The following is a 26,882-nucleotide window of genomic DNA, read 5'->3' on the forward strand; positions in this document are numbered from 1 at the left end:
TGGTACAAGTTCATTGCAGTCGTTAAGACGAAGAGTCGGCGGAGGACCACACGAGCGGCAGCTACATACGGTGGCGTGGAACATCGGCAAAGATCATCGCCCTCTTCTGAGCGAACGGAGCGCGCAGCGGAACGTGCGAAGCCAGCGACGCGGAAGGTGGCCACGACGAGTTCTCGGAAGACCAAGCAGGTACTGGAAGAACCCCCACCGACCGGCGCCGACGACGACGACGTCAATGCGACGCCGACGAGCAAGAAGACGTCGAAGGCGAACACACCGGGAAGCTCGTCTCCGAGGACGACCGTAGCCGCCACGACCTGCGCTGCGCGGTGTTATCGTCAATGCTCGAGGAGTCGTCGCTCGGCGGCTTTTGGTATTCGCGACGTTGCGAAGACAGCGATGTGCGGCGGCAAACGAAGCGACTCGTTTGAAAGAAGCCGTCGTCGTCGCGGGCGAAAGCGCGAGTCCTCGCGTCTTCTTCGCACCTGCAGCACATCGGTCAGCGAGCGCGTCGACAAGGATCGCCCAAGCAGCTGTCGCCGTCAACGGGCAAGCACTTCGACTGCGACGACCGTAGCCATGCCAAGCGGCGTAAGCGGCGAAGCTCTAAACGCCGCTCGAACCTCGTCATCGACGAGCGCAGCTGCCACCGGTCGAGGCACGAGACAGCGTCGCCTCGTCGTGAACTGCTGCTCTCCGGTCACCGCCTGGTCGCCCAACGACGAGAAACGTGGATGGCGAGGGCGCACCGGGACCGCGGCCTCCGAGGTCGGCAACAGCATCGCGGAAGCTTCCGAGATGCCCGAATGCCACCAATGCGTCGCGAAGCGCAAAAAGGCACTGAACGAAGCGAAGCTTGGACGTTTACGTCGTCTAGGATAGCTTCTTCGATCGACGAGCAGCAGCCAGATTGTCCGTGCTGTCAGTCGCGCGAAGCTGAGAAAAGAACTCTGCAAGGAGATCGCGGGGCTGTGATTTGCGCGTTCGATTAAGCGTGTCACGTGGGGTGACACGAACGACGATCACCCGTTTCGGCACAAGCGAAACGTTTTATGCCAGACGACTCCAGGGACACGAAGACAGCATATATGTAATTAACGTACGGTAGTTGAGCAAGATCTAACGTTTTATTAAACGACGTAGTATGGTGCTTGTCTTGTCGTTCATTAAAGTGCAATATCATTTGCACGACCACGCGTCGCCGTAACCACTTCAGTCCGCTATCGATTCGAATGAGAAGTTGGTCACTACCCTCAGATGGCCATTCCTGCCTTCATGTTGTCAGGGCCTCGTTCACACTGGGCAACAACTTGTCTACACTTGTACACAACAGCACAAGTGCTGCCGGTGGCCCTGGCGAAATGATGTGGGGAAACACGTTCACAAAGGACGCCTGTGACTTGGCCACAGTTGTGAACGTGAGGTATTGAAAAATGTGACGGGAACATGGAGTTTGTTAGTGGAAGCCGGAAAAACGCCATATGTTTTATTTTATCCAGTGTGGCCAATCCCCCTCGTGGGTACGAGCCATGTTTTGAGGCAACAACAACAACAACAACGCCATAGATCGTTTCAGTAGACCTATTGAAACGCTTTATGTGCACACTGGCGCTATGGAGCGCAACAGACGGTTTGGAGATTGTATACCAGTACCTGGAGATTGTACCAGTAGCTGCTGCGTTCCCACTATTGGAGCAACCAGCACTGATCAATTAGCAAGCCCTCCAACCACCGACGCTACGGCCCCGACGTGAATACAGGGTTTGTGGAGCACACTAAATAAAAATAAAAAACGGCAAAGCTTGCACTAGGCCGCGCAAAGCTCGAGACACAGCGAAGCTGGCCGATCGATTGCGTCATAACATAAGAGATACCTGGCATAACCAAGCTCAACTCAGGCATAGCCAAGGCCGAACCTAGCTGCTACCTAGTTCAACCTCGACAAGGCCAAGTTCAACCTACCTACTACCGGGAGACGCAATCAACCGGCCAGCTTCGTTGTGACTCGTGCTTTGAGCGGCCTAGTGAAAGCTTTGGCTCCCCATTACGCCTACAGAAGAGACTAAGGAAGAGAAGCTGTGGAAGAAGACGACGAACTTCGCGGGAGCAGTGGCACGAGCGTGTGCCGAGCTCGAGTTCGTGCGCTAACCAAGGGGCGCCAACGACTCGGCCGCGAAAGAAGACGACGACGCTCGAGCCAATGCTGATGATGATCATTGCGTGGCACACGCACAAATTACGGCTGGCTTAAACAGCTTCGCCGTTAAAAATAATAATCAGTCAATTTCATTAACATGCCCAGGAACAACCTGGTGGTTTTGGTACTTTTGGTAGGACAAGGGTGACTTCAGCGTACTCGTCTGGTCGAACCAGTTTTCTGTCATCGTAGGAGACACGCGCGCTTTTCATATTCGACAAACATAAGTCCAATATATATCCATGATGCGAATTCGGCACATGGTTTCACTGTAAAATGTTGATGAAAGAATCAAAATGAAGGAGAGTGGACTCTCTATGTGTAATATAGTTGCTAAGGTGAGATATCGAGAGGTTGGCACAGGCGGCCGCATTTCGATGGAGGCGAAATGCAAAAACGCCCGTGTGCTTGCGTCGTAGTGCACGTTAAAGACCCCCAGGTGGTCAAAATTAATCCTGAGCCCTCCACTACGGCGTGCCTCATAATCAGAACTGGTTTTGGCACGTAAAACCCCAGAAAGACGTATTCCAGGTACGTTAAAGGGGCTCTGAACCAACCCCCGGGCTTGGTGAAAAAAACATAGTCCGCGGGTAGCATATACGCTGCTTTGAATATCTCAGCCAAATTTTGCTCTCGTACGCTGTGCATGAAGCTCGCAAACGGAGCGCGAAGTCACCTTTCTTTCAAATGCTCTCGTTTCAACAGAAGCCATGATCTCACTCTTTTCTGTGTGCTTTATTTCGTAATAAAGTACATTCCTATACGCAGCTGCTATTGGTCGCTGCGGTCGGCTACACCGCGGCCACCGCGGGGTGCCGCCACGAGTCCACAGGCTATAAGCGCACTGCGGCTCGCTGAGGACAACCGCGTTTGGCTAACGTTTAGCGCGTCGTAGGCACCTAAATCGAAAGTCGTAGCGTCTAACATCCAAAACTGAAATTTGAACTGCGCGATGCGGTGACATTTCAAAGGCGGAGCTTTGGGGTCCCTCCCCACTCCGCCGTATTTGTAATCTGCATTTATACCATACAGATTCGGGAACGGATTTCAAGTCCGCCCGCAGCTCACACGCAAGCGTACTACGAACAGCGATCAGCACTCGCCCTTCGATGTTCTTACCACCACTGCTGTCACGATCAATGCGGTAAACGATATCGTTAACCGAAAAATAATCTGATGAGGACACTTCGGAATAAAGCCACGTCTCTGTCAAAACTAATATAGAAGTAGATGAAAAGATATTGCAACGAAATTCATTAGATTTTTGTCCTCAGGCTGCGAATATCTTGATAGTAAAAATTAGGATTTCCATTCATGATTATCATTGGTAGGCTTTCTAACTCACTTGCGCGAAGCAGACTTTCGCGGAGAGGCCCTTCAAACGGCTTAAATAAACAGTCTTTTTTTTTTTTTTTTTTTGACTGACTGATGACAACTATTTATGTAGTCATCAGTCAATGACTGATTGTACTATTTATTTTTTGCTGTCACAGCAGAGAGCAAGTTGCAAGAGCGAATTCAGATCGAAGCGGGCAGACTGATTGCTGCCATGTTGTTGCGCAATCGCTGTCGCCAGCGGATGTCGTCGCGCTGACTTCCGGGCGACAAGCGATATTCTCTGGCTGGCCAGAAACCGGCGACGCGACCAGCGACAGCGACGAAGGCAAAACCTGCCGCTCGTCGCTAGAAAATCGCGTGCATGCGGTTGCGCCTTTAATCATTTTTCTCTGAGTCATTGTTATTTTTTGCTGAATCATGCTCATGACTATGACTTCTATGATCCTTTAGTGTTTCTTTCACTTAGTACCCATGTGCGAACACATTCAGCGGTTTTTGAGTGTTAATCTTTTTTTCGCTGAGTCATTGTCAATTTTGCGAAGTCATGCTCATGACTATGACTTCTATCATAATCCTTTAGTGTTTTTTTTTCCTTAGTACCCACGTCCAAACCCATTCCAGTGGTTTTCGAGTGCTAATCATTTTTCGCTGAGTCATTATAATTTCTGCGGAGTCATGCTCATGACTATGACTTCTACCATCACCCTTTAGTGTTTCCTTCACTTAGTGCCCACGTCCGATCCCATTCCAGTGGTTATTGAGTGTTGATCTCTTTTCGCTGAGTCATTGTCACTTTTCCCTTAGTCATGGTAATTATTGAGTCGTAATTGTATTCTACTATGATTATCGTTGCTACCATAACCTTACTTGCACCCATTACCATCATTAATTCTCGATTCTTTGGCACATCGGGTTTTTTTTTACCCCTAAGAGCACCAAGACTTAGGCGGCTGTATCATGACCTACATGACACACATGTCATGACCTATCATTTATGTTCCTCTACACTCATGTCATACTATACCAATTTTGGTACACACCAGGTTAACGAAACGACCATGAGAGCACGAAGACGTAGGAGGCTGTTTCATGACCTACATATGGCACGCATATCATGACATTAATGTCATGACCTATCATTTACGTTCGTCATAAACCTTTGTCATACTATGCCAGCTTTGGTACATACCAAGTTAAGGAAACGACCATGAGAGCACCAAGACGTAGGCGGCTAGATAGATACACTCAAAGTGGCAAATGTTCGCCAAGAAATGCTTCGCATTTAACAGTGTCTTGCAATTAATCAACAACCTGTAGTACTAACAAGCCGGCTACGTGCCAACTGTATCAACTATATCAACTGTGCCAACTGTTAATGTCGCCGAGCGACATTAACAGAATAAGCCTCTCCGTTCCAGACGATAGGCAAAAAAGCTTTCTGGAATGCACACAAGCATTCTCTTCTAGATTCGCGAAAACTTGGTGCAAAAAGATTAGACTGGATGCCAAGGAAGAGAGAGCGGTGTAGCTCTTCTGCTTGCAACGCACCGCAAGTTCACCGACGTCGCAATTTTCTTTCTTTTTTTTTACGTTTTCTTTTATTAATGACCAGGACGCTTAGCTGCCTTTACTAGAGTTGCTGCTCCCCTCTAGCATTTAGCGTCCCAGCACTCCGCGCACTAACGTGTCGCCATCTATGGTCCACTTACGCTACTGAAAACAATTTCCGTCACGGCCTCCGAGAGCGGCGTACATTGAAGCTTACGCGGCAGTCGTGTCGTTTACGCATCCTTTACACGCAGAATATCTGTGCTGCAATATAATTCGTACGTGTTTTCAGTCAGCAAACCTCCACTTTTGTGACAAACACACGGTCATCGTGGAATATGCGTAAAAACCGGTTTGGTGCATGTTTCCCAAATGCGTGCCCAATGCTTACGTGCACAGTCGGGTAAATAAATGCATGCGAGCTGTGTTTATGTCGTTTTCAAAAATGAATCTGTGTTGCTTCAGACTTTATTTGTATCTATCTGTCAGGAAACTGCAATCATGTGTAAAACCCTGAACATAATTATGTATACAGAACACTAATTGGTTTCCACCGAAATCCATGCCGGAATACGCTCTCTTAAGTGTTTTTGGTGTCGTGTACAGACGGAACATCTGCGCTGCATCATATGTCATACATGTTATTTTAGTCATCAGACCTCCGAATTTAGGTCGAACACAGAATCTTCATAAAATATGCACGGAAAAACGGTTGGGTACACGGTTCCCAAAGTATACCCAATGTTCACATGCACTGTCCAGTAAATGCACGCGATCCGGGTTCGGAAAGCGAACCGTTCGCTTTCCCTCGTGGTGACTGGTCAGAATCGAGCTTCCTGTGATCTTATAACGGTTTGGAGAGCGAACCGTTAGAGAAGATCGCCGTCCCTGGACATCCTCGAATTCGGCCATATTGTTGTATTCAGTAACGGTGGCATTTTGAGCCAACCAGAGACGCCGACGCAACCCTGTGGGCCAATCAGAGCTGACAAGATGGCGAATTAAACGATATGGAGGAATCTGACAAAACAGAGAGAGAGATTGATTATGATATAAAATATGAGAACTAGGCCTGAATCAAAGAAAGTTCTGATCTGCGACTTAATTAGCCTTGCACTCTGATGTGACGTGGTCTCCAACATCATCAATCCCGGAGGCCATTTATTCGGACCAAAGCCTCGCAAACTCGCGCGGCGGCAAATTTCGAAAAGTCGTGATTGAGCGAGGACAAACCGAAACTCCAAAGCGGCGCCCCACAATTTATGCCGTGTATATTTCTACCAATAGGAAATAAACGCTAGCGCTCTGGTGCCTCCAGGATTCATCATAAACCGCAGAAGCATACGCAGCAGAGGTTGACTGGCAAGGTGATTATTTTTTATGACATTTTCTTCGGTCGCCGGTTTACGCATTCGCAGGTGTTCATGCACCACCTCTTGCATCACGTATACGAAAAAGAAAACATTTCTCAAAAGTAGCGCGTACCTGTCCGGTAGAAAAGAGAGGACACAAAGGAGTTATCCGGAGTTTGTATTGACTTATTTCGAGTATGTAATCGAGATAGGTCAATAATCTACGCCGTACAACGTTGTGCTGTGTAACTTTCATTCTGCCATTTGTGTGACGCATTTGGTCGCCGAACTTTGTGCCGTTTGAATTGTACTTTATCCACATGATGCATAAGTATATGTCATGTATAGCGGATTAACACACACACACACACACACACACACACACACACACACACACACAAAAGAAAGAAAAATGGGAATCGAACCGCGCAACACACTGAACTTAGTGAAGGCAGCACACACACACACAGCGTGGTCATCACTCGTACGAGTTTACAAGTCACGACACCACGAATTCTGAAGTAAACCCTCAATTTTCAAAGAGCCTATATACGAGTCTTTATTACTGACTGTCCTCCTAAGACCCCTTGTACAATACATTGCACATTGCCTTCAACTTTTTTCGCAATTCACTCGGAAGTGATTACGCAAATTGGGTACGACGTACGGTGCCCCCCTCCCCATGTGGCACCGTACAGAAGTTATTTACTCTTATTATTGTCGTACGCTGTCGATAAATTTGACACTTAATTGATCTAGATCTCTGCGTCGTGCCAGACGGCGAAAAGCAACCTTGAGGTGTGTTTCGAAATCACTGAGATTGCGGGAGAATACCAGACACGGCAGCAACATAGCAACGTACTACACGTAGTTCCATTTTCATCTCTAAGTTTAGGCAATGAAATGCAGTTTTTACCATAGAAAACATGAGGAGATAGTTATTTTTCCCCGTACATGGAGACGCAGCTTTTGGCATCTAACCGTGGTACTTAAAATTTAAAGATTGTTTTTCACGTTCATAACATAACCTTAGACAATGAAAACCAGCTTGAAGATCGATTATGTCCGATAGCTTCAATCGGATCGCAAGAGGTTATATATGTTAAATTTTAACAGTGGACCGAACTGTACATGTAGTGGCTTCGAAACTTTCGGCAAATGCTCTAGACACGCCCAGAGAAAGACAAGGCCAAATGCCCATAATGCTTTCAACGGGACCTCCTGCTGGTTCTCACTCTCTCTCTCTCACTCACACACTATATCTCTCTGCTTGATACGCGGGGAGACTAAATTTACTCTTGATAAGGAAAAGGAATGGAAATGTTTTTTCGCAAGCAGCGAGTAAAAAAATACAATAGAACGACGTGCTCCCAGAACAAAACTGCCACGCTCCTGCATTGCTTCTGTGCTCGTGTGGTCCTCGACGAAGCGCGTCCCCGGTTCCCGGCTGCGCGCCTCAATTATATACGTTTTCGTCCAAGGTTAAGCTAGGAGAGTGAGAGAAGCGGGAAAATCCAGCAGACGAAAAAAAGACTATGTTGCAGACGACGTCAATGCCGTGGCGTTGCTCCGCTATACACACGCGGAAGTTTTGTACATCCTAGTGTACGGGAGACGCCCAGGCCAAGGTAGCGCGACCTCTTCTACGTACGTTCCCTCTTCACCAGACATAGCACTATCAGAAAGCCAGCGCGCACGGTGCAAACGCTCGCAGACTTCGCCGAGTAAATTCCGCGTTGGAATTTTCTCTCGTTTACTCCGCGTTCCCGATTCCAGGAGATGACAGCCAGAAGACTGGATAAACTTAGTTGTATTACGTGTCGGCTTGTAGATAATGAGAGTGTTCTAGATTCTCGTATTCATCCCAACCACCGGCCACCAGGCTTGCTCAACTGGACTCATATGGACCACGTGTGTCTCGCGTGTGATTCCACGAAATTGGTAGATGTGAGGTTCATGTGGAATACGAGGCTTTCTGACGCTCAAGCCAAGGTGCAGTGAATCACGGTGTGCCATTTCTCAATATAAGCCGCCTCGGATGCGTTGTTAAAACGACGTGTTTGTTGTTAATGCTTATACAGATAACCCCGGGTATGAGAATTTACGCTGAGAAAAATAAATGCGTTTTCATCAGTCAAACTCGAAGTCAGAAGGCGATTATAGATAGGTCTACATCCCGCTAAAATTTATATCGTTTCTTCTGAGCGTGGGGCTGCAAATTTAAGACGCAAATGTAAATACAGAGATAAAGATTGCGAGCAAAAATACGGTGAGGGCGATAGCGGTTTTCCCCAAGGCTTTACGTGATTGGAAAATAAACTTGTGAGGTCGACTGAAAACCCACACAAACAAAATGAAAACGAATTTAGACAGATACAGCTGTACGTACCGTCGCTAGAGTGTGGGCACAGCGAGGATATTCACGGCACATGATCGGCCGCACGTAGCGACAAGCCTTGCAAGGAAACGACCTTTCAAGGCAAAGTATGGTACATCTTTCGGCCACTCAACCGAGGCAGAGGAATACGTTAACTATGAGAGCAAGGCTTATTTCTCTCTCTCTATTTCTCTCTCTATTTTTTTTTTCTACATGAATACACCCTGCTCGTACATTTTACGTGGTTTCATTAGACCTCTAAACTACTCTCAGAAAATACCTGCGCATATTTGGTTTACCTTTTCAGTACACGCTTACTTTCGGATCGGTGTGTCAGTTCTGGTTAGGTTGATCGCTGCGTGAACGAAACAACTCACTGACTAAAACGTAATATACGATTTATTAAGCGTATAATACGTATTACTAAGTGTTATTCAATTAAAAAAAAAGAAACAGTCAATCCTGTTTGTTTACGCGAAACCGTACAAGAAAGGACATTTCGCTTCTGTGCACTCCTAGCCAAGTTTACAGTCAGTGTTTTGCTTTTACTCCAAAAGAAAACAGAGACATATATAGCGACAACACATATGTTGTCGCTATGAAAGTTTACTTACAAGCAAATACAGAAGCAAAAGAGCGAAGGCTATAAAGCGTGTTGAACACGAACTCCACATTGCTTCTTACAACCATAAACCTCGACCACTTCGATTCTCAATCACGAGGGAAAGAGCATCGCGTACGACATCACAGGGAAGGCGTGCCCTTGTTCTGCATATTTATTCGGTTGCTTGTGCGAACGTTGAAGAGAAGAATTAACTCACATCGATCTCGTCATGTCCAACATTGCGAACGACGTCGAACGTAAGTAAGTATACGTGAGCCACAAAAAGCGCCCTTCGTTCGATTGTCTCGAACGTGCAGCACGGCTCGCGTGATCGAAGGGCACGCCTACGTACATGAGGAGCAACACTACACCTGCAGTAGTAGTTCGACGGGTGACTACAGGAAATCCGCCAGGCCTGCCAGGCCCGTATGCCGTATCCACGTGAACACGTGATATCTTCCTTCCTGATCACGTCGCAGGACGCGAAAGCTGCTCGACGACGCGCTTTTGCCGGTAGCGCCTTGCCATATAGCCTTGCATATAACAGTCGCCACTTGTAGCCGGCAGAAGCCATCGGTTCCTGTGCCGGTAGCTTCCACGAAACGGAACGTTATAGAACTTGTTCACGGCAAGGATCGCGCGCGGTGAAGACAAGTCGGTGATGTGTGTGTGTGAACTTGAATTCCGCGGCGTTAATACGACAACATACTAGATTAATGCACGCGATCATCAGGCGCGCAAAGGGATAATCACGCCACCGCTAATCTCGCGCGCGATACACACACACACACGCACGCCGAAACGTGCATACTTTTGACGCGTCGCCGGCTCGGCGATCGCGGAGCTTTGACGCCGAGAACAAAATTCGCGCACTTACTTTGCTTTTTGGCAGCTCATTTTCGCGGGTCGTTGGAGGAAGGAGTTGGTCGAGTAGTGAAGACTTGGTGAAGGCACGAAGGGGAAAACACGATCTACTACAGCAGCTCTCCGCCCAAGTGCGGCAAAGAGAGAAGCAAGCTTTCGCATGGGACAGGAAGTTTTGTTTTATATTTTGCCGACAGGATGTGACGTCAAGCAGAGGAAGACATATTGCGCATGCGCGCTTGGTTTCCGTAACCGAAACCGTTTTTTCGCTGGCTCTGTCAGCCAAGGAGTCAGGGGAGTCAGCTAGCACCCGCCTCGACTTCGGTGAATTTTTCCGCGCGGCTACGTTCTGTTCATTCTGTTACAATCTTAATCAATTTACTTCTCACGTACTTCTCACGTACGGCAGACATCGGGGAATACCAACGGCGGTGGCGTGATTAGTTTGGCAAGGCAGCTCCTGAACGCAGCATTTGCACTCATTAGTGAGCAGTTTTCCGTGCTGTGGCTTTTTCTTTCGGCCGGCAATGCTGCGACTCGGTCGACGAAGTGGAAAAAAAAAAAAAAAAAAGGGGGGGGGGGGGGGGGGGGCGCTATATGCCTTCGTTGCCAAGGCGCTAGCCACAGCTAGCCTCGGCAACGGAGTTAGCGAACAAGAGCTGCAGCGTCGCCGTGTTCGAGACAATGAGGGTCCTAGCTACAAGTCAGGTAACGGTGATTGCGTACCTGCACTACGTCGACCGCGCGCTGTTCAACGCGAAATGTGTGGTTTGTGCGCTGTGCTTCTTGAAACAAGTAGTGCAGCCGTGCAGCAGGGGTGGTGGAGGAGCACAGTGGCTTCGGGGCTCCAGTTTCGCGTTCATAGACATGTGCCACGGCCGCTCAATGGAAACAAGGTTTTCCATTGAGCGGCCGTGCATGCATGTGCTCCCGTTTTGGTCTGACTGGCGGCTGTCGCGCGATTGTGGTGTGTTCCTGGCCAATGTCCTGGCCTAGTATGAAGTTTACGATGCTAATACAACTTGTTCACGTTCTTCCGTGCTAGATATATGCCATTAATTTGCATGGCGATCGAGCTGAAAACGAGTCTGTGTTCCTTGCGTTTGTGTGTTCCTAAATTACTTTCTATTGTGGAAGTTCTGGCAGTCTTATTACGAAGGGGAGTACGAACGTAAACATATTTCTGTGTATGTCTCAAATTTTGAATTGCATATAAATCGACCTTTACGACTGATATGTGGGCTACGCTGCCTGCCGGTTGCAGATCAGCTACTTTAACGCTCTTCCGTTTGGTAGACTGATACATGGTGCACGTTTATTTCCGTACTGTTGCAAAACAGCCATTTATTGTGTTTATTCACTCAGTACAGATGTACTGCAGCTTCGCCGAAGTGCATTTGAGTTACGCGGTGAAGCATTCTAAAAGTGGGAGAGGGCTGCTATCACCCAGCACTTATAAGGCGTCCAGTGTGCATAATGTGACAGAAGACGGCGGGTGCGCGAGCGTATAATTAAAGAACACTTGTTATGTCCAGTGACAGTGGCCCCCCTTTCCACTTTGAGTATGCTTCACCGCAGTACATTGCTTAGGCTTCACCGCGAAACATTATGTACTGCGGGGAAGCTAACTTTAGGGAGCGCCGAATTGTGCGATGTTTTTAGTATACCTGTTCGAACTTTTGTAGCTTGTTACACCGCAATACAGAGGTACGATGCGATGAAGCGCATCAATAGTAAGGGGGGGGGGGGGGAAACTAAATATCGTGCAGTGAAGCATACTAAGAGTGGAAAGGGCACATCTGCCACATAGTATATGCCTGTATATATATATATATATATATATATATATATATATATATATATATATATATCATCATCAGCCTATATATTTTATGTCCACTGCAGGATGAAGGCCTCTCTGTGATCTCCTCTGGGCTACCCGGTTACTAGGACTCATGCTGCCCTTGAAGAAAACAAGACATCAGCAGCCCCAGCCAGTAAACATGCGAAGCCGAGCACAAGAAGAAAATTAATTAAAACAAAGCAGACACACCCGATCATTGTCATTACGTGTAATAAGAAAACTTAACATAGGACTGCGCCTCCACAAGTGGGAAGGTGACGTGCCAGAACCGGAAGGCATGGATGCCAGCTCTATATACGTACAGTACACAGATATTGAGCAGGTGTTACCCAGTCATGGTACCTGTTGGCTAGATTGCGCTCTCCAGGATCAGCAATTGCCACGGCTGTAGCTTCGGCAGAGTGGCTATAATATAGAATTGTGGACTGCCTATCTTTTGGTCATAAGTTCGAATCCTCACGGCACAATGAGAACTTTCTTTATTTGCAATTTTCTTGCAAGAAATTTGGGAATTCCAGCAACAACACCAGTAGACATCAAAACAACCGAGGGAGTGAGCCCATCGCAGTTGTTGCAGTAATGAAGATGGCACAAGAATTGCGACGAGCACACTACATGCCTTTGTTCTTCTGCTAATGCTCAGTTACTTTTGTGGTACAGTTAAAATGAGTTCAAGGAGCAAGAATTTACCCCAGAACAAACATTTGGTTTAACAGCTGTATCTAGTAGTATACTTTAGCCTACGCAGCTTTATACAACCCTGTGCATGAGTGGCATCCTCCAGATTAAAAAAAAAAAAAAAGTTGAGCTTTTGATATTGCTTTCGAGCAAATGCATCTGTTTGGGCCTAACTGGTATATACATAGTGCACATACTTGCATTTGGTATACGTTATCAGCAAATGTCAAGTCACCTTACCTCTGCAGCAAACCACTCCTGCAATCAAGTGTGCTGGTCTGGGCTTTACATGCATTTCCGCCTGTGCAGTAGGTATAAGTCCTTGGCTGTTTACTGCCACTTTATCTTTCAAATGTCCGGTTGCACAAGAAGGCTTTGACAACACTGCAACAGTAATACCTGGGCAGGCTTCACGAAAGGCCACCAGTACCACCTTGTTGCAGACTGTGTTGAACGTCCTTCTTGGCTCGACTGTGACTAGAATCACAGGTACATTTCCTCCACAGCGGCTGGTATTAGCAATGCTTTGATGCAGAAACAGGCTATTGTCGCACAATGTCAAAGTTAGGTCAGAAACCAATCTGACAAAGGTGGAAATAATCTTGTCTTTTCCAGATAGTAGTTCAGCCTCCCTTGTGAGGCACATTCGTTCAAGCAATTTGCACACTGTCGATGTGAGTGAGATTGGTCAAAGGTTGGCCATAGGTGTCTAGGTTTCTTGCCTGGTTTTGGTAGTGGCATCACTACCGAGTGTTTCCACTCTGTGAAGAATTAACCAATATTCCAGATTTTATTGATTACAAGCAGTAGTGGTTGCTTTTTCATTTCGGGAAGATTCCTCAACATCTGCCAAGTGACTCCATCTTTTGCCAAGTGCGTTCTAAGTGTTGACAAACTCGAGAGCAGCAACAGGTTCTGCCATCATAGAGAGGTTTCCATTCCTTCGGCAAGTGGTCATTAAGGTGCATATAAGTTTGGTGACGGTCGGTCGCTGTGAGGTAGATGGGAAAAGCACCTGCTGCTTGTTCCTCAAATTCCTCAGATGTGCACTGAAGATCGAGCAGCGTGTTTTCAATAGTATAGCAGCTTTTGGTTCATCCTGTGAATGTGTGCCACAGCTTATGAGACGTATGCATTCAAATGACAGGCAGCGGTCCATCCACTGGTCTATGGAGTTGCTTAGCACGAAATCTCGTCTGCTCAGTCTTGTGCAGAACATTAATCAAGGCTTGTTGCGTGCAGCCACAATTTAAGTATGTTGTATGCAGCTTGGCTTGCTCACCCCAAACTTGCAGCAGGTACTTGTAAGGGCTGGATGTTGCCCGATTAAGCTCTAGTTCGCATGTCGTTCCTCGCACTGTGTAAAGAATGTGTGTTGCTAGTGATTCTTCAACGCCTTCACATTCTGCAGGCTCAAGTACGTCACGAAAAAGCTTCCAGCCTGCAACTGTGATTTTGCGAACGTGGCGCATTCTCACCCAGGCATCGTGTTATCTAGATTGGATAATGGTTGCTGCCTCTCGGGTCAGAGTCGCACTAACACTCTGGGCGAAGGCTGCAGTCGCCCAGGTTAGGTCACCATACTGTCCTGGTTTGAGTGGCGGGTGTGGCAGTTGGGATAGTTGGTGTCATTTGCTAATATGAGGGTCGTTTGATAAGTATGGTAAAAATGCAAGAAATAGCGCTACAATTCTGTTTTCTTCTAGGTGGCGCGCGAGAAGCACCCTTTATATGATGGAAGAACTTGTTTACACTGGTACCGACAGTTAGTAAGCTTCTGACAGCCATTGGCACTGAGCTGTAAGGAGATTCCCGCCAAAATTGGAAAAGGTGAATTTCGAGCAGTGATCAAACATATTTATTTAAAACACTGGACGGCTGCCCAAAGTCGAGTTAAGCGAAGTTCATGGAAACTCTGCACCATCACTGAAGACCATTTACTACTGCATAAATTAATTCAAACAAGATGAAGCACATCCTGGGCGTCCAGTGGAGGTCACCACGGCAGAAATGGTATTGAAAATTCATGGAATTGTCATGGAAAACTGCCGAGCGAAGGTACATGAGATAGCTGAAATTGTAGGCATCTCGGCAGAGAGAGTTCGCAGTATTCTTTATGAGAAATTGCAGATAAAGAAGGTCTGCGCACGTTGGGTGCCGTGACTGATGACGATTGACCAAAGGAACATAAGGGCAGACATCTCGAAGCAGTGTTTATCGATGCTTAATCACAATCCGCAGGACTTTTGGCATCGATTTGCAACAGTTGACAAGACGTGGATACATCATTACACTCCAGAGTCTAAACAGCAGTCAAAGCAATGGACTGGGCCTGATGAAGGTGCTCCAAAAAAGGCAAAGACTGTTTATTCAGCCAGAAAGCTGATGGCGACTGCCTGTTGGGATTCACGAGGAATAATCTTTGTAGACTACTTACAAAATAGCAAAACGATAACAGGACCATATTATGCAACACCCCTAGATCAACTGAAAAAAGAATTTTCATTAAACCAACCTGGTTTAGCACAGAAAAAACTCCTCTTTCACCAAGACAATGCTCGGCCCCACAGATCGCTTGTTGCAATGGCTAAATTGCATGAGTTAGGCTTCAAGGGTGTGCCTCATCCACCCTATTCTCCGGATTTGGCCCCCATGCGACTTTTTCCTCTTTCCAAACCTGAAGAACTGGCTGGGTGGAAAGTAATTTTCTTCAGCTGAGGAGGTTATCTCAGTGGTAATCGACTACTTCAAGGGCCTCGAGCCATTCTTTTTTTCTGAGGGGATAAAAAAATTGGAGCACCGCTGGAAGAAGGGAACTATGCTGAAAAATAAAATATTGTTTTCTTCAAACATGATATCTTTAATTGCTTTTTGCCACACTTATCAAACGACCCTCATATAAAATCTGTGGTGTCTGCTTCGTCAAGGTGGCATCCTCTTGGTCATGCATCTTTGTACATATCCCCAATGTGTGTTATGTGCATTGGAGTCACCTCCACTGAGTATTCCGTGTTTGGGAAAGCCAATTTGCAGATGTCGAAGCCAAGTGAAGTCACCTCGAGTGCGGTGATTGGTTTTGGGACAGAGGTAGACCGATGCCAAAATAGCTTCCTTCCACTGCCTTAGCCTGCAGCACACTGCCACAACTTTCTGATAAGAGGTGCAGTATAAAATAATGTTCAGTTATATATGCGGCGGAGCGTCTGCGCAAACAAAGATAGCCGTTTGAGCCTGCCCAAACGGTGCCACTACTCCCCCGATGTTCTGTAGGAGCATCGGGCAAGGAGTTAGCCTTTATTGGAGTTAGCCTTTGTACCCTTGTATATCTGGTGTTCTGCCTCAGTTTTCCTGGAGCAGTAGGATGATGGGTTGGCCCTCTTGCTGAAATAACGGACCTAATTTGGTTGCACTAGCGCTCAAGCTGCACCTTCCGTTGCACACAGTCTGGAGTAGTGGCTGCATGGAACGATTGAGGGAGGCTAGCAGTAGGGGATTGTTGGGGTTGTGGATTTCGCAGTCCTTCAGAATCTTAAAAATAAAAAAAAAAAATTTGGGGCAAAGATGACTACGGTCATTACGTGAGGATTAATTTGGAGGAGCTTGCCGTGCTGATCCATGTACACTGCGATCCTCTGTTGTTGCTGCTGGTATTCCTACTGCTGTTGAATGTTCAGTTTTAATTATTTTGCCTTGTTCTATGAGAACCTATTCGAGCTTGGCATACAGAAGTGACATGGCTTCTTTTGTCATTTCCTTGCGCACAGTTTGATTTGAGGGAGCACAGCCCTTAGTGGACAGTAGCTGTTGACTGGCGCAGCCTCTTCTGTTGCGGCTTCTTGCTGTGTTTCATTTTTTTTTAGGCACTGAAGAAGCAGACTTACAGAATGTAGACGTGCAATCTAGGCATGTCCATGCATCTGGTTCTATTTTTTTTGTCACAGATGGTTCTACAAGAAATTGAAATTATTGGCAAAAGTTGAGAACAAATGCTGTTTTCATTGTCGGGTGCCACAAGTGACTGGAACTTCCAGTGAACTGGGCAATTACTGAAGTTTCTTACTCTGAAGTTAACTTAGTTCAAAAGTGATGGCCCGATATACATTACTGATCTTCTCAATTTTAGCTCCGAATCCTCTGATAAACAATTAAGAAATTTCAGACAATAGACGCAAGTTTATGTACACAATCTGCCATGTTTGCCTCTACGTGGCCATCTTCAACGCATTTATTTTGTACAAAAAGGCAGGTATACAAAGCACTCGCATTTGTATTTCCTCATGGACATTGTGAAAGCGTTGATTTCTGGAAACTTTGACATGAGGCGAAGACACTCGGACAATCTAGCTGCATGCTTCATCGCCCGTCTCGTCCCTGGGACACCTGAATGATAGACGCCTATAGAGCACTCCTTTGTGTGCTCATGCTCAGAAAGAGCAGACAATGAGAGCAATTAAGAGAAAAACAAGAAGTGCACCAAAAGTCGTGTGAAGACTATGGAATGGCACTCGGTGTACTACCTCGTTAAAAATTGAGCATGTCATTTACCATGGTCAAAATAAAGATAAAATGATGTTTCAGGATTCACATGGATCCCTTGTTAGCATTTCTGCAGGCGTCTCAAGCAGCACAAGAATGATGTCACCACAGGCCACACAATTACAAATTGCCTTGCAGAGCATGCCAAGAAGACAAGTCGCAAGATAAGCGAGGGACAATGCCTGCATCATGGCCACAGAGAAGAACTGGACGATGAGGCTCGGTCTCGAATCGCTAATTTCAAACAAGTAACACAATTATTATCTGGAATTTAAAACCACATGTACGCCCGAATTTCGCAACATGCGCTCAACGCTACTTAAGAACCTTCATAGCAGACATTCCTTTGTGAACAAGGGATCCCTGTGGATATTGGAACGCTATTTTTTGTTTCAGCCATGGTCGGTGACCTCCTCCATTTTTAACAATGATCTTGCCTGACCAGACTATTCCGTCGAACTCTTGACTACGGTGCAATACCTCGTTTTGAGATGTACCTCACTGAGGCCTTCCTGCATGAATAATTGTAATCCCAGATGGTAGTTGGATGTATCTCTACACTGACCAGCTACAGAAGTCATGTTCCTTCTTTTTACATAATTCTCACTCGAAAAAAAGCAAAAAAAAAAAAAAAATTCTGGCAGCACAGCGAGACCAAATTTTCTCACACTAAATATTTTTTGTGTGTGCTCTCCAATAAGCATACCATTCTGAATGTATTTGTGGCATTTATTTAGTGTAGCAATTCTATCAATCAGTTTCTAAAATTAGGCACATTAGTAATTTTTTTTTTATTGGAAAACGCTACCCTTATTCTTGGGGAGCCTAAGCTCTTGGGTCAGAGTTGTTGACTTGCAGTAATCTATCTCTGCTGTCCGCTCAAGGAATAGGAGTGACAGATAGCTGTGTGGGCATTTCTGGTAACGAATAATTAAAGAAAACTACATAAGCTCACCAGTGTGATTGAGGCATCTCGTAAAAAAATTCAATGCCTGATGCACAATGTTTCCAGTTCCGACCTTGAAGATCAGCAACAGCCGATTGCGAGGGCCCAGGACGCGGCCCGAGCTCAAGGCATTCTGGAATGAGGATGCCTCTCCAAAGCTGCATTTACATAATAAAGATGTTTATTCTCTCTCTCAACATTTCTCGTTAATATGGCAATTTGAGTACTTGGCTTTAGTTCTTGCTTGAGCAGGTATAAAGTGCTTGCGTCGTCTTTGCTTTTTTGCACTTTTAATCTATTGCAACAGCCACAACTCTCCCTGACAGCAGTCCCACAGTCCACAGCCAATGCTCGCACCGCAGTGCTACCGTCGCAAGAAAATGGCAGCTCCGGAGAACGGCTCTGAATTCTAGTCTATAGTAAAAGAGTGTGCTGGTCTGGGCTGGTTGGTACATCATTAGGACGGGAATAAACAGCGCTAGGACGGGACGAAGTGAGTGTCGGTCTACTCACTTCGTCCCGTCCTCTATGCAGGGAGTTCCACAAGCAGTGTTGCCAGGTTTGGCTATGTATAGCCAAACTGGGCTATAGAAAAAAATTATTGGCGTCGACTTGGACGAGTTGGCTATGTGGCTATATTTGGGCTACTGAAAATATGCGACTTGGGTATGTTTGGGCTATAAGTGGCACCATAATCCACACTCCAGAGGTGGCTCCGATCGAGTAGAAACAAATCTCAAAGGCTATGTTTTAGCCAGCTAAGTACTGTACTAACATGGCTATGCTCAGAAAGGGAAAGCAATAAAACAGGGTCGGGCGATCATGGCGCCAACATGAAAGAAGGGAAGCACGGGTAGATGACGTGCTCCAGTGTGTTCATGGCCATGGCACTTCGTGAACTATCGCGCCAGGCACATCTTTCGACCTGCTCCACGTTTCTCACGCTAAGCTTTACTGCCACTTTCCTTTTCCTGCGAGATGAGTTTTTGTTCGTGCTTGCATTTGAGGTTCATTTCCATAGGTTAGACTTGAGGTCAAATCCTCCTTGGAGAGGAAAATCTGCGCGCTTCTTACACTGCATGGTGTGCCGTTTTGCACAGCCATCCTTTAAAGCTTCGCTTACACCGATTGAGACAGTGAGTGGCATCTGTTGTCTCTCACTTTCTTTAACCCATGTTCTTGGCGTTCTAGAGACCTAAGAGGGCGGCCAGGATGATGTAAATGAAAACTATATCGAGTGTGTCCCTCCTAACCCGGGCCAAGCTAAGTGAAGAAAAAAAAAAGAGAAAAAACAAGATAGGACGATGAGACAAATAACACGAGATATCACAGTGCAAAAGACTGGTGCAAAAGACCCCTGGTGCAAAAGACCCCCCCCTTCCTTCATCGCCGCTCATAAAGAAAACTTGACAGCCCTGACGGCTGCAGCCATTACAGGAGCTTCCAAGAATAGTCCAAGAAAAACAGTTCATAGAAATGATGATTTTATTTTTTGACGACTATACACGAAAGAATGGCCACTACAGGTACCAAACCAAATTTTTGCACATGAAACACCTGCACACCTATAGGAGGTTCATATCTATTCTGGCACAGTTAAAAGCCGTGAATGAAATCGCAAGCAAAACAAGTTTGACAAAATCCAGTATGCGCACAGCGAAATAAGGATGGGGCAGCACGTATCCATTAAATTTTCATTACTAGGATGAGAGGTGTTTTCTATGAGCTTCGGGAACAAATACTTTCAATACAAAATTTTACTGGCAATGAGTATCGAAACGTCGCTGGAAATCTTAGCGGAGATGCTGCCCGTGAATGATAAAAACACTCAAAAAGCTTCAGTGGTCTACGCCGTGCCGTTTAAACCAACTGTTTAACTTTCGGCCAGAATTTTCAATGAATAAAGTGCAATCGCAACTTGAGAGGAACCAACAAACTAAATGGACGAAGACAATTGCAATAAACCTCACAGTTTGACTCAGGTAAACAGAGGCACAGTGTTTGCAATCGTTACTGATCACTGTGATCGCACCAAAAATCGCATTCATTGTGCCAGGAAAATAAAGTAGACCACACCACTTTTGAGCCTACGACAGTATCCTATCTTATGGTACAAAAAAATAAAAATAATAATAATAATAAATGATGAAAGCTGGCCACGTCTGCTGACTTTCCATAGGAAGCAGGGAACGGGGACGAGCAAAGGAGAAAAGCACAATAATACGGCGCGCTTTTTTGGCGGCCAACAAGACGCAGACTTGTACATAAGAAAAACGATTCGCGAGCTAGGACAACAAGAACTTCTTTTTTTTTTTAATCTTAAAGGAGCGACAAAACAGAAAGCCCCGATGACCCCTTTCCCTCCCGATCCCTCCCTCCCCGAGATATAAAAATACTCCTCGTCGATCTTTGACGCAGCTGCAGTTTGCAGCTGCGCCTATGTCGCGATAACTCCCTCCCCCAACCCTGCACACCCCACACCACGGCAGATTTTAATTAAAAAAAAAAAAAGACAGAAAAGCAACCAACAGGACCGAAAGCAGCGGTAAAGATTGTTTCTTTTAAGACAGTGGATACGCCACAATGACACACACTCTGGTTCCAACCTCCTTCCCGAAATGAAAAACAAAGCGTCGTAACGTTGTCACAGATGCTTATCCTTTTTCTTTCCGTTTTCTTGTGCGAGAGAAGAGGAGAAAAATCTTGCAAAATGGGAAGGGGGTGCCTGAGTGGGAAAACATGAGGTGGGGGGCGGGGCCAATGAAAAATGTTTGGATTCCGAATGCTGGAAAAGCTGTGAATCCTGTCAGTCATCAAAGGAGACTTGTTTGATTCCTGTTGTCCAAACTGTACAAGGTCCTCTCTCACTTGTTGCTCACTTCTCTGCAACAAAAGACAAAAAGAAGGAACAATGCAAGGTCAGGGTCGCTGATGCACTGCAAAATTTCATATTATGAATGACAGTGGATTTTTACCATGCAACCCTGGACCTGGCCTAATGAGGAATGCGGTAACGAAGTATTCCAAATCTATTCGATCGCTTCAAGTTCCTTAAAGGGGACACTGAAGAGAAACACTTAATCATTGTAGACTGATGAAACTATTGTTTCAAAACTCAATTTTCATTATTTAGGTGTTAAAAGGTTGCTCATTCGATTGGCAAATGAATGTTGAAGTTCTATTTGTTCAATTTTGTGCCAGAACCCCAGCACCGAGACATCAGTGTGATGTCATAGATTTGAAAGCTTTCTCATATCGGGGAAGTTGTGTGGCAAAAGTTCTTGAAGGTCTATAAGTGCAGCTTTTGGATCCTTCAGAAAACGATGTAGTCCATCTTTACCAATAAACAAATAACTAGGCCGGAGCAGACAGCGACAAAATCCACGATGTCATAATCAGCTGGTGCAGAAATTCAAGCTGGCAGCGCCACTCCCCCCCCCCCTTTTTTTAATGCCTGTTCTAATAAGTGGCTTTTTTGACATTACAGAAGGGTAATATACAAACATAGTGAAACAGCACAAAGTTGAAAGGATAGCAAACGACAGGACGACCCGTCATCTTTGTCCTTCGCGCCGTTTCACCATGTCGCCACACCAGCTCACCCAGCTGTCATTACTTCATTAATTTACTAATACAGCTAAAATTATTTTTCTCTTTAGTGTCCCTCTAACGTGTGCCAAAATCAGAGCACAAATGCGTTTGTACATCCACTGAAAAATGGTCACCCAGCATAGGACATCTAATGGACTGAAACGCAAATCAGGTCTTCACTTCCACTATGGCCCACCATGTATGTCGTACTTGCCAATGTTTCCTGCCTCATAGCTGAGAGCTTTGTCAAATTCAAGTTCAAAAGGCACAAGCCAGTTTAAAGCGCCGATTCCTCACAATTTTAGGAAAAGGAAGATATGATGAATACAAATTACAATTAAACTCCATCACAAGAAAATTTCTAACAGTTGGAAAAGTCACCTTTCCAACATGCCTGTTGGTTCAATGGTTATAACATACCAATTTTCCAGTTCACATCACAATGTGCAATGCGCAAAAAACACTGATATACTGCAGCAGCAACAACTCAAACATGGTTCAGACATATCTAAAAGGAACTTCAGAATAGTGTTTGCCACATGAGGTGGGGGGCGGGGCCAATGAAAAATGTTTGGATTCCGAATGCTGAAAGGCTGTGAATCTGTCAGTCATCAAAGAAGACTTGTTTGATTCCTGTTGTCCAAACTGTACAAGGTCCTCTTCACTTGTTGCTCACTTCTCTGCCTGGTTATAACATACCAATTTTCCAGTTCACATCACAATGTGTGATGCGCAAAAAACACTGATATACTGCAGCAGCAACAACTCAAACATGGTTCAGACAGATCTTAAAGGAACTACAGAATAGTGTTTGCCACATGAGGTGGGGGGTGGGGCCAATGAAAAATGTTTGGATTCCGAATGCTGGAACTTCAATTCCGGCATATCGAGGCGGGGCCACAGGTGGGGCATGACATGCTTCACCACGAATGCACATTACCATCTTCGTAGCAATGTGCATGAGTGAACTTGCTTCTGCAGTTATAAATTTGTGTCGCCACTGCGTTAAAACGCAACACAGGATGCAGGAACATTACAGATTGGCGATGCAAGTGGGAACATAAGACATTTTTACCAATAAAAGGAAACTGGGCCCAAGCAGACGCCATTAAAATTCATGATGTCACAGCAAGCTGGAGCATAAACTTGAATTCAGTGGCACCACCCTTAAAGAAGGGCCCTGAAACACTTATCTAATCGTAGAATGGCCTACTATTAAAGGACGTCATTTCACAAACGGCGTGCTGCAAAAAGTTTCTGAATCCTTCCGCTATAAGTGGAGCTACTGCACCAATACCCAGCTTTCTTTTTTCGTCGCCGCTAGTGCACTGGAAGCTACACGGCGGAGAAGCCAAGAGGGCAAAGCCCCGGCCAAAAGTTGAGTGTTGCAGTGGCGAAAGAGCTCGCCGCGGCACTTCATGGTGGCTGCAGTAGATTACACTACGCAGCACACCGCTGGTATCTCAGAGCCCACGCACAGCAGATGTAGCTATGCGCAGTGCAAAGAAGAAATGAATTTCACCTTTTTGAGATTGCAGTCCATAACATATCTCATTTACTTAACTCAAAATTAGCAATTATGTATTACTGAGAATGCTCTCGCGATCATGAAATCAGCCAATAGCGTTGGGTGGGTCGAGCTGCCTTCAATGCTGCTGCATGACAACATTGCAGAAGAGAGAGCAAGCGATTTCTTGCTGTCTTTGACAGGAGATTGCGAATTCCATGCTGCATGTGCAGTGCAGTAAAATTTGGCTTGCATGTTCACAGCAGCCGCTATGACAGATCAGCACTGTTTTCTCACAATGTTGAAAACGTGCTTCAGGGCCCCATTTAGTTTATTGTATCTTTTCTGGCTCACCAAACACCTCACGGTAAAAGCGGCATTTTTGGTACTATAGTACTAAAACAGCTCAAATATCTTTTTTTTTCGTTAGTGTCCCTTTGAGAAAAAACGTAGCAATACCTAAAAGACACAATGAATCCTCATGCAGAACAAAGGGAAGGAGCGAAGCATTTCTTACATTCTTGATTAGCCGTGATTACGACTAGTACTGACCCCTGAATGGGTGTGGAAAATTGCCTGCCATCAACGATGCAGCTGCCCCACTAGGAAATCCTGTAGGAAGAGGGAAGGAACGAGTGAGTGGCCACAAAGAACACCCACAAGGCAAAACACCATCACTCAAAATGTGAATGCCCCCTTTTGGCATTCGGCAACAACAAACTTTCTGCAGCACAGTAAGACTCCCTTCAAAAAGAATGCGAGGAGCCCTTTCAAAGTCTGTTCATCTCTGAAATTCACAGTTCTTCTGAACCGAGGTTCATTTGTATGCATTAAAAAAATCTACTTGCATTTAGCCGATTCTGCGGTAAAATCAGACTTCCATGGCTACTTTCTCATAAGCCGGAATGACTGTACTATTGGCTTTGAATGACGACAGCATTCGTGAAAAGCTTACCTGTGCTGCATAAGAGGAACCACTGACTGATTCCCCGTGGTGCCTTAAAGACCATGGAACATGTACTATTTGAATGCCACATGGACCTGTCATGCGTGGGCATGGCATCTTAGGTTCCATGCCCTGCTGCCCAAAACAGTAGCAAGCCTGGTATGGCATGGTATGGTATTCCTTAGCTGATGGCAGCAAGCCCTGGATATATTGCTCTTCTTTCTGGGGTCTTACGTGCCAAAACCAATTCTGATTATGAGGCACGCCGTAGTGGAGGGCTCTGGATTAATTTTGACCACCTGGGGTTCTTTAACGTGCACTACAACGCAAGCACACGGGCATTCTTGCATTTCGCCTCCATCGAAATGCGGCCGCCGCGGCCGGGATTCGATCCCGCTACCTCGTGCTCAGCAGCGCAATGCCTTTGCTGACTGAGCCACCGCGGCGGGTGATATATTGCTCGCCTACATCTTTCTTAAGTTGGCCTCCTTGATAAAGCTGTAGTCAAAGTTTGCTTCATGCTATAAGAAGGTCTCAATTTTTTGCCACCATCTTCAGCTGCAAATATTGTCATCAGCCTTAGTCACATATATTCCTAAACAATCACTGCAATGGTTCAGTATCTATGGTATACTGCTGCCGAGCGCAAGGTTGCAGGTTCAATCCCCAGGCGCAGCAGTTTCATTTTGATGGGCAAAGTGCAAAAAAATTGATTGTGTACAAAAATTTAGGTAGCATGTGCCAGGTGGTCAAAATCAATCTAGGGCCCTTAATCTTTGTCTGATAGCCCCAGTGTTGCCTTGGGGCATTAAACCACACAAAGTAATCAATCATACCCTTACCAACATTTTGAATGCAGCCCCTGCGACTACGCATCAAACCTACAAGACCCGGTACTCAGGACAAGAATGAGATTACCATGGAGCAAAGAAAAAAAAAAAAAAACTTAGGAGGCAGCACGACATCAGCCTTTGCAAGGCAACTTCCCATGATGTCACACTCTCCCTGCTTTCATTTATAAAACGCGCACATCGTGCATTGAATCCTGGGAACAGCATGCCGCAAGTTGATTGGATCATATTAGGCTTGAACAACTGCTGGCCATCGAAGTTGCTGTCGCTTTGTCCAGCCTGTTCCACCCACTTTCTGCTTGCCGCATTTGAGACCTTTTTGGATTTCGGCATCGGTACCTGGAAATGTTGTCGCCGTTGCAACAACACTTGCTCCAAAGTGTCTGCACAGTTAGCCATGCATTACAACTTCCGAGCGTTGCAGCAGATGACGAACCCAGCGCTTCCATGCGAGGCGACTATACTCGCGGACAAATTTCTGTGGAAATGAAGGGAAAGCTACGGGCGCATGGCAGCACTTGACAGTGCTTTTAGTTGCTCGGAACAGACGCTGAATCGATGCAGCTTCCACGTGTGGCGGTTTTGAGTTTGCTCAGACGCGGAAGGGAAAAGCTGCAAAATAAGCAAACGTTTACACTCAGTGGTGTGTTCTCTTATTAACTGTTGCTAATAATGGCGTTTATGTTTTTTCTTCCCCAGCTTAAACTAATGTGGATTTATACGCGGAACACTTTTCAGAAGCACTCTCACTTGTATGCGCTATGCCTCTGTAGCTGCATTCCTTTCATTGCCACAAAGTTGTCTGCGAGTATAGAAACAACTGCTTGCTATCATGTGCTTAAGTGCTTTTCCCATGATTCCTCATTATTAGTTTGTGACCAGGCTTTAAGACTGTCACGTGATACTTTCTCCCAAGTTATCTTTCTTTCCTCCATGGCCATTACCACCAAGCCAACATGACAGGTGATTTGGTCTTGATCTAGAGTCTGTTGTGAAGGGAGCCCTACTGTGCTCGTATTCTTGCATACTGAAACATCCGGAACAATACCTCGCAGCAGTGAAGAGATTCTGTTGGAGTCATCACACCTCTCCTGCTGCACTCCCTCCAACATGTATCTGATGCCTTTGAGAGAATGCATCAAGTTCCGGTTTCAGCCTCGCAAGCAACAAAACTCATGCGCACTAAAGTGCCTACATACCAGCATTAATGAGAAATTCTCGTCGATGAGATCAACACACAAAGCCTACATGAAAGCAGCCAACTGGCTATTTAAAAACACTCTCTGTGTTTCCTGAATTGCTTTTACCAAGTCCACAGATCGGCAATTCAACTGCAAGGTAATGCCTCTTAGTTATAAATCCGCATCATGATCATCCCCATGCGAGTGTGGATTATTAGAAATATACTGAAAACTTCGAATGATAGCTATTCGACTCACTATTTGAAAGTTTTGATTAAATATTTTCACAACCAAGGTTTTTGCCGTGTGCTCTACTAATTCCCTCCCCCTCGGCCTCATTGCTTCACACTCTGGACATAACAGTGACAAATAGGGTTACGAGTGGACTGCCCTTTACACTAAAGAAGAAGCTAAACAATCACACTTTCCTAACAAAAATATGTGACCAGTTACTTAAAAGACGAGTCAAAAAACCTATACAGCGCAGATGGTGAAACAGGCA

General features: G+C 45.8%; 2 protein-coding genes across 2 annotated transcripts in view; both read right to left on the minus strand.

Moving 5' to 3' along the window:
• Positions 1 to 10,450, minus strand: part of LOC119446256 (6-phosphogluconate dehydrogenase, decarboxylating) — a 56,144-nt gene extending 45,694 nt beyond the window's left edge. Inside the window, exon 1 of the mRNA XM_037710639.2 lies at positions 10,294 to 10,450. Within this exon, the coding sequence (XP_037566567.1) occupies positions 10,294 to 10,442 (149 nt within the window). The 5' untranslated portion in view covers positions 10,443 to 10,450. The remainder of the gene's footprint in view (positions 1 to 10,293) is intronic.
• A 9,321-nt stretch (positions 10,451 to 19,771) lies between these two features.
• Positions 19,772 to 26,882, minus strand: part of LOC119446259 (chromodomain-helicase-DNA-binding protein Mi-2 homolog) — a 78,937-nt gene continuing 71,826 nt past the window's right edge. The window contains 3 exon segments of the mRNA XM_037710642.2: positions 19,772 to 21,187; positions 23,920 to 24,014; positions 26,248 to 26,322. Coding sequence (XP_037566570.1) covers positions 23,944 to 24,014; positions 26,248 to 26,322 — 146 coding nt within the window. The 3' untranslated portion in view covers positions 19,772 to 21,187; positions 23,920 to 23,943.

This window comes from Dermacentor silvarum, chromosome 3 (assembly GCF_013339745.2).
Source record: "Dermacentor silvarum isolate Dsil-2018 chromosome 3, BIME_Dsil_1.4, whole genome shotgun sequence".
NCBI lineage: Eukaryota > Metazoa > Arthropoda > Arachnida > Ixodida > Ixodidae > Dermacentor > Dermacentor silvarum.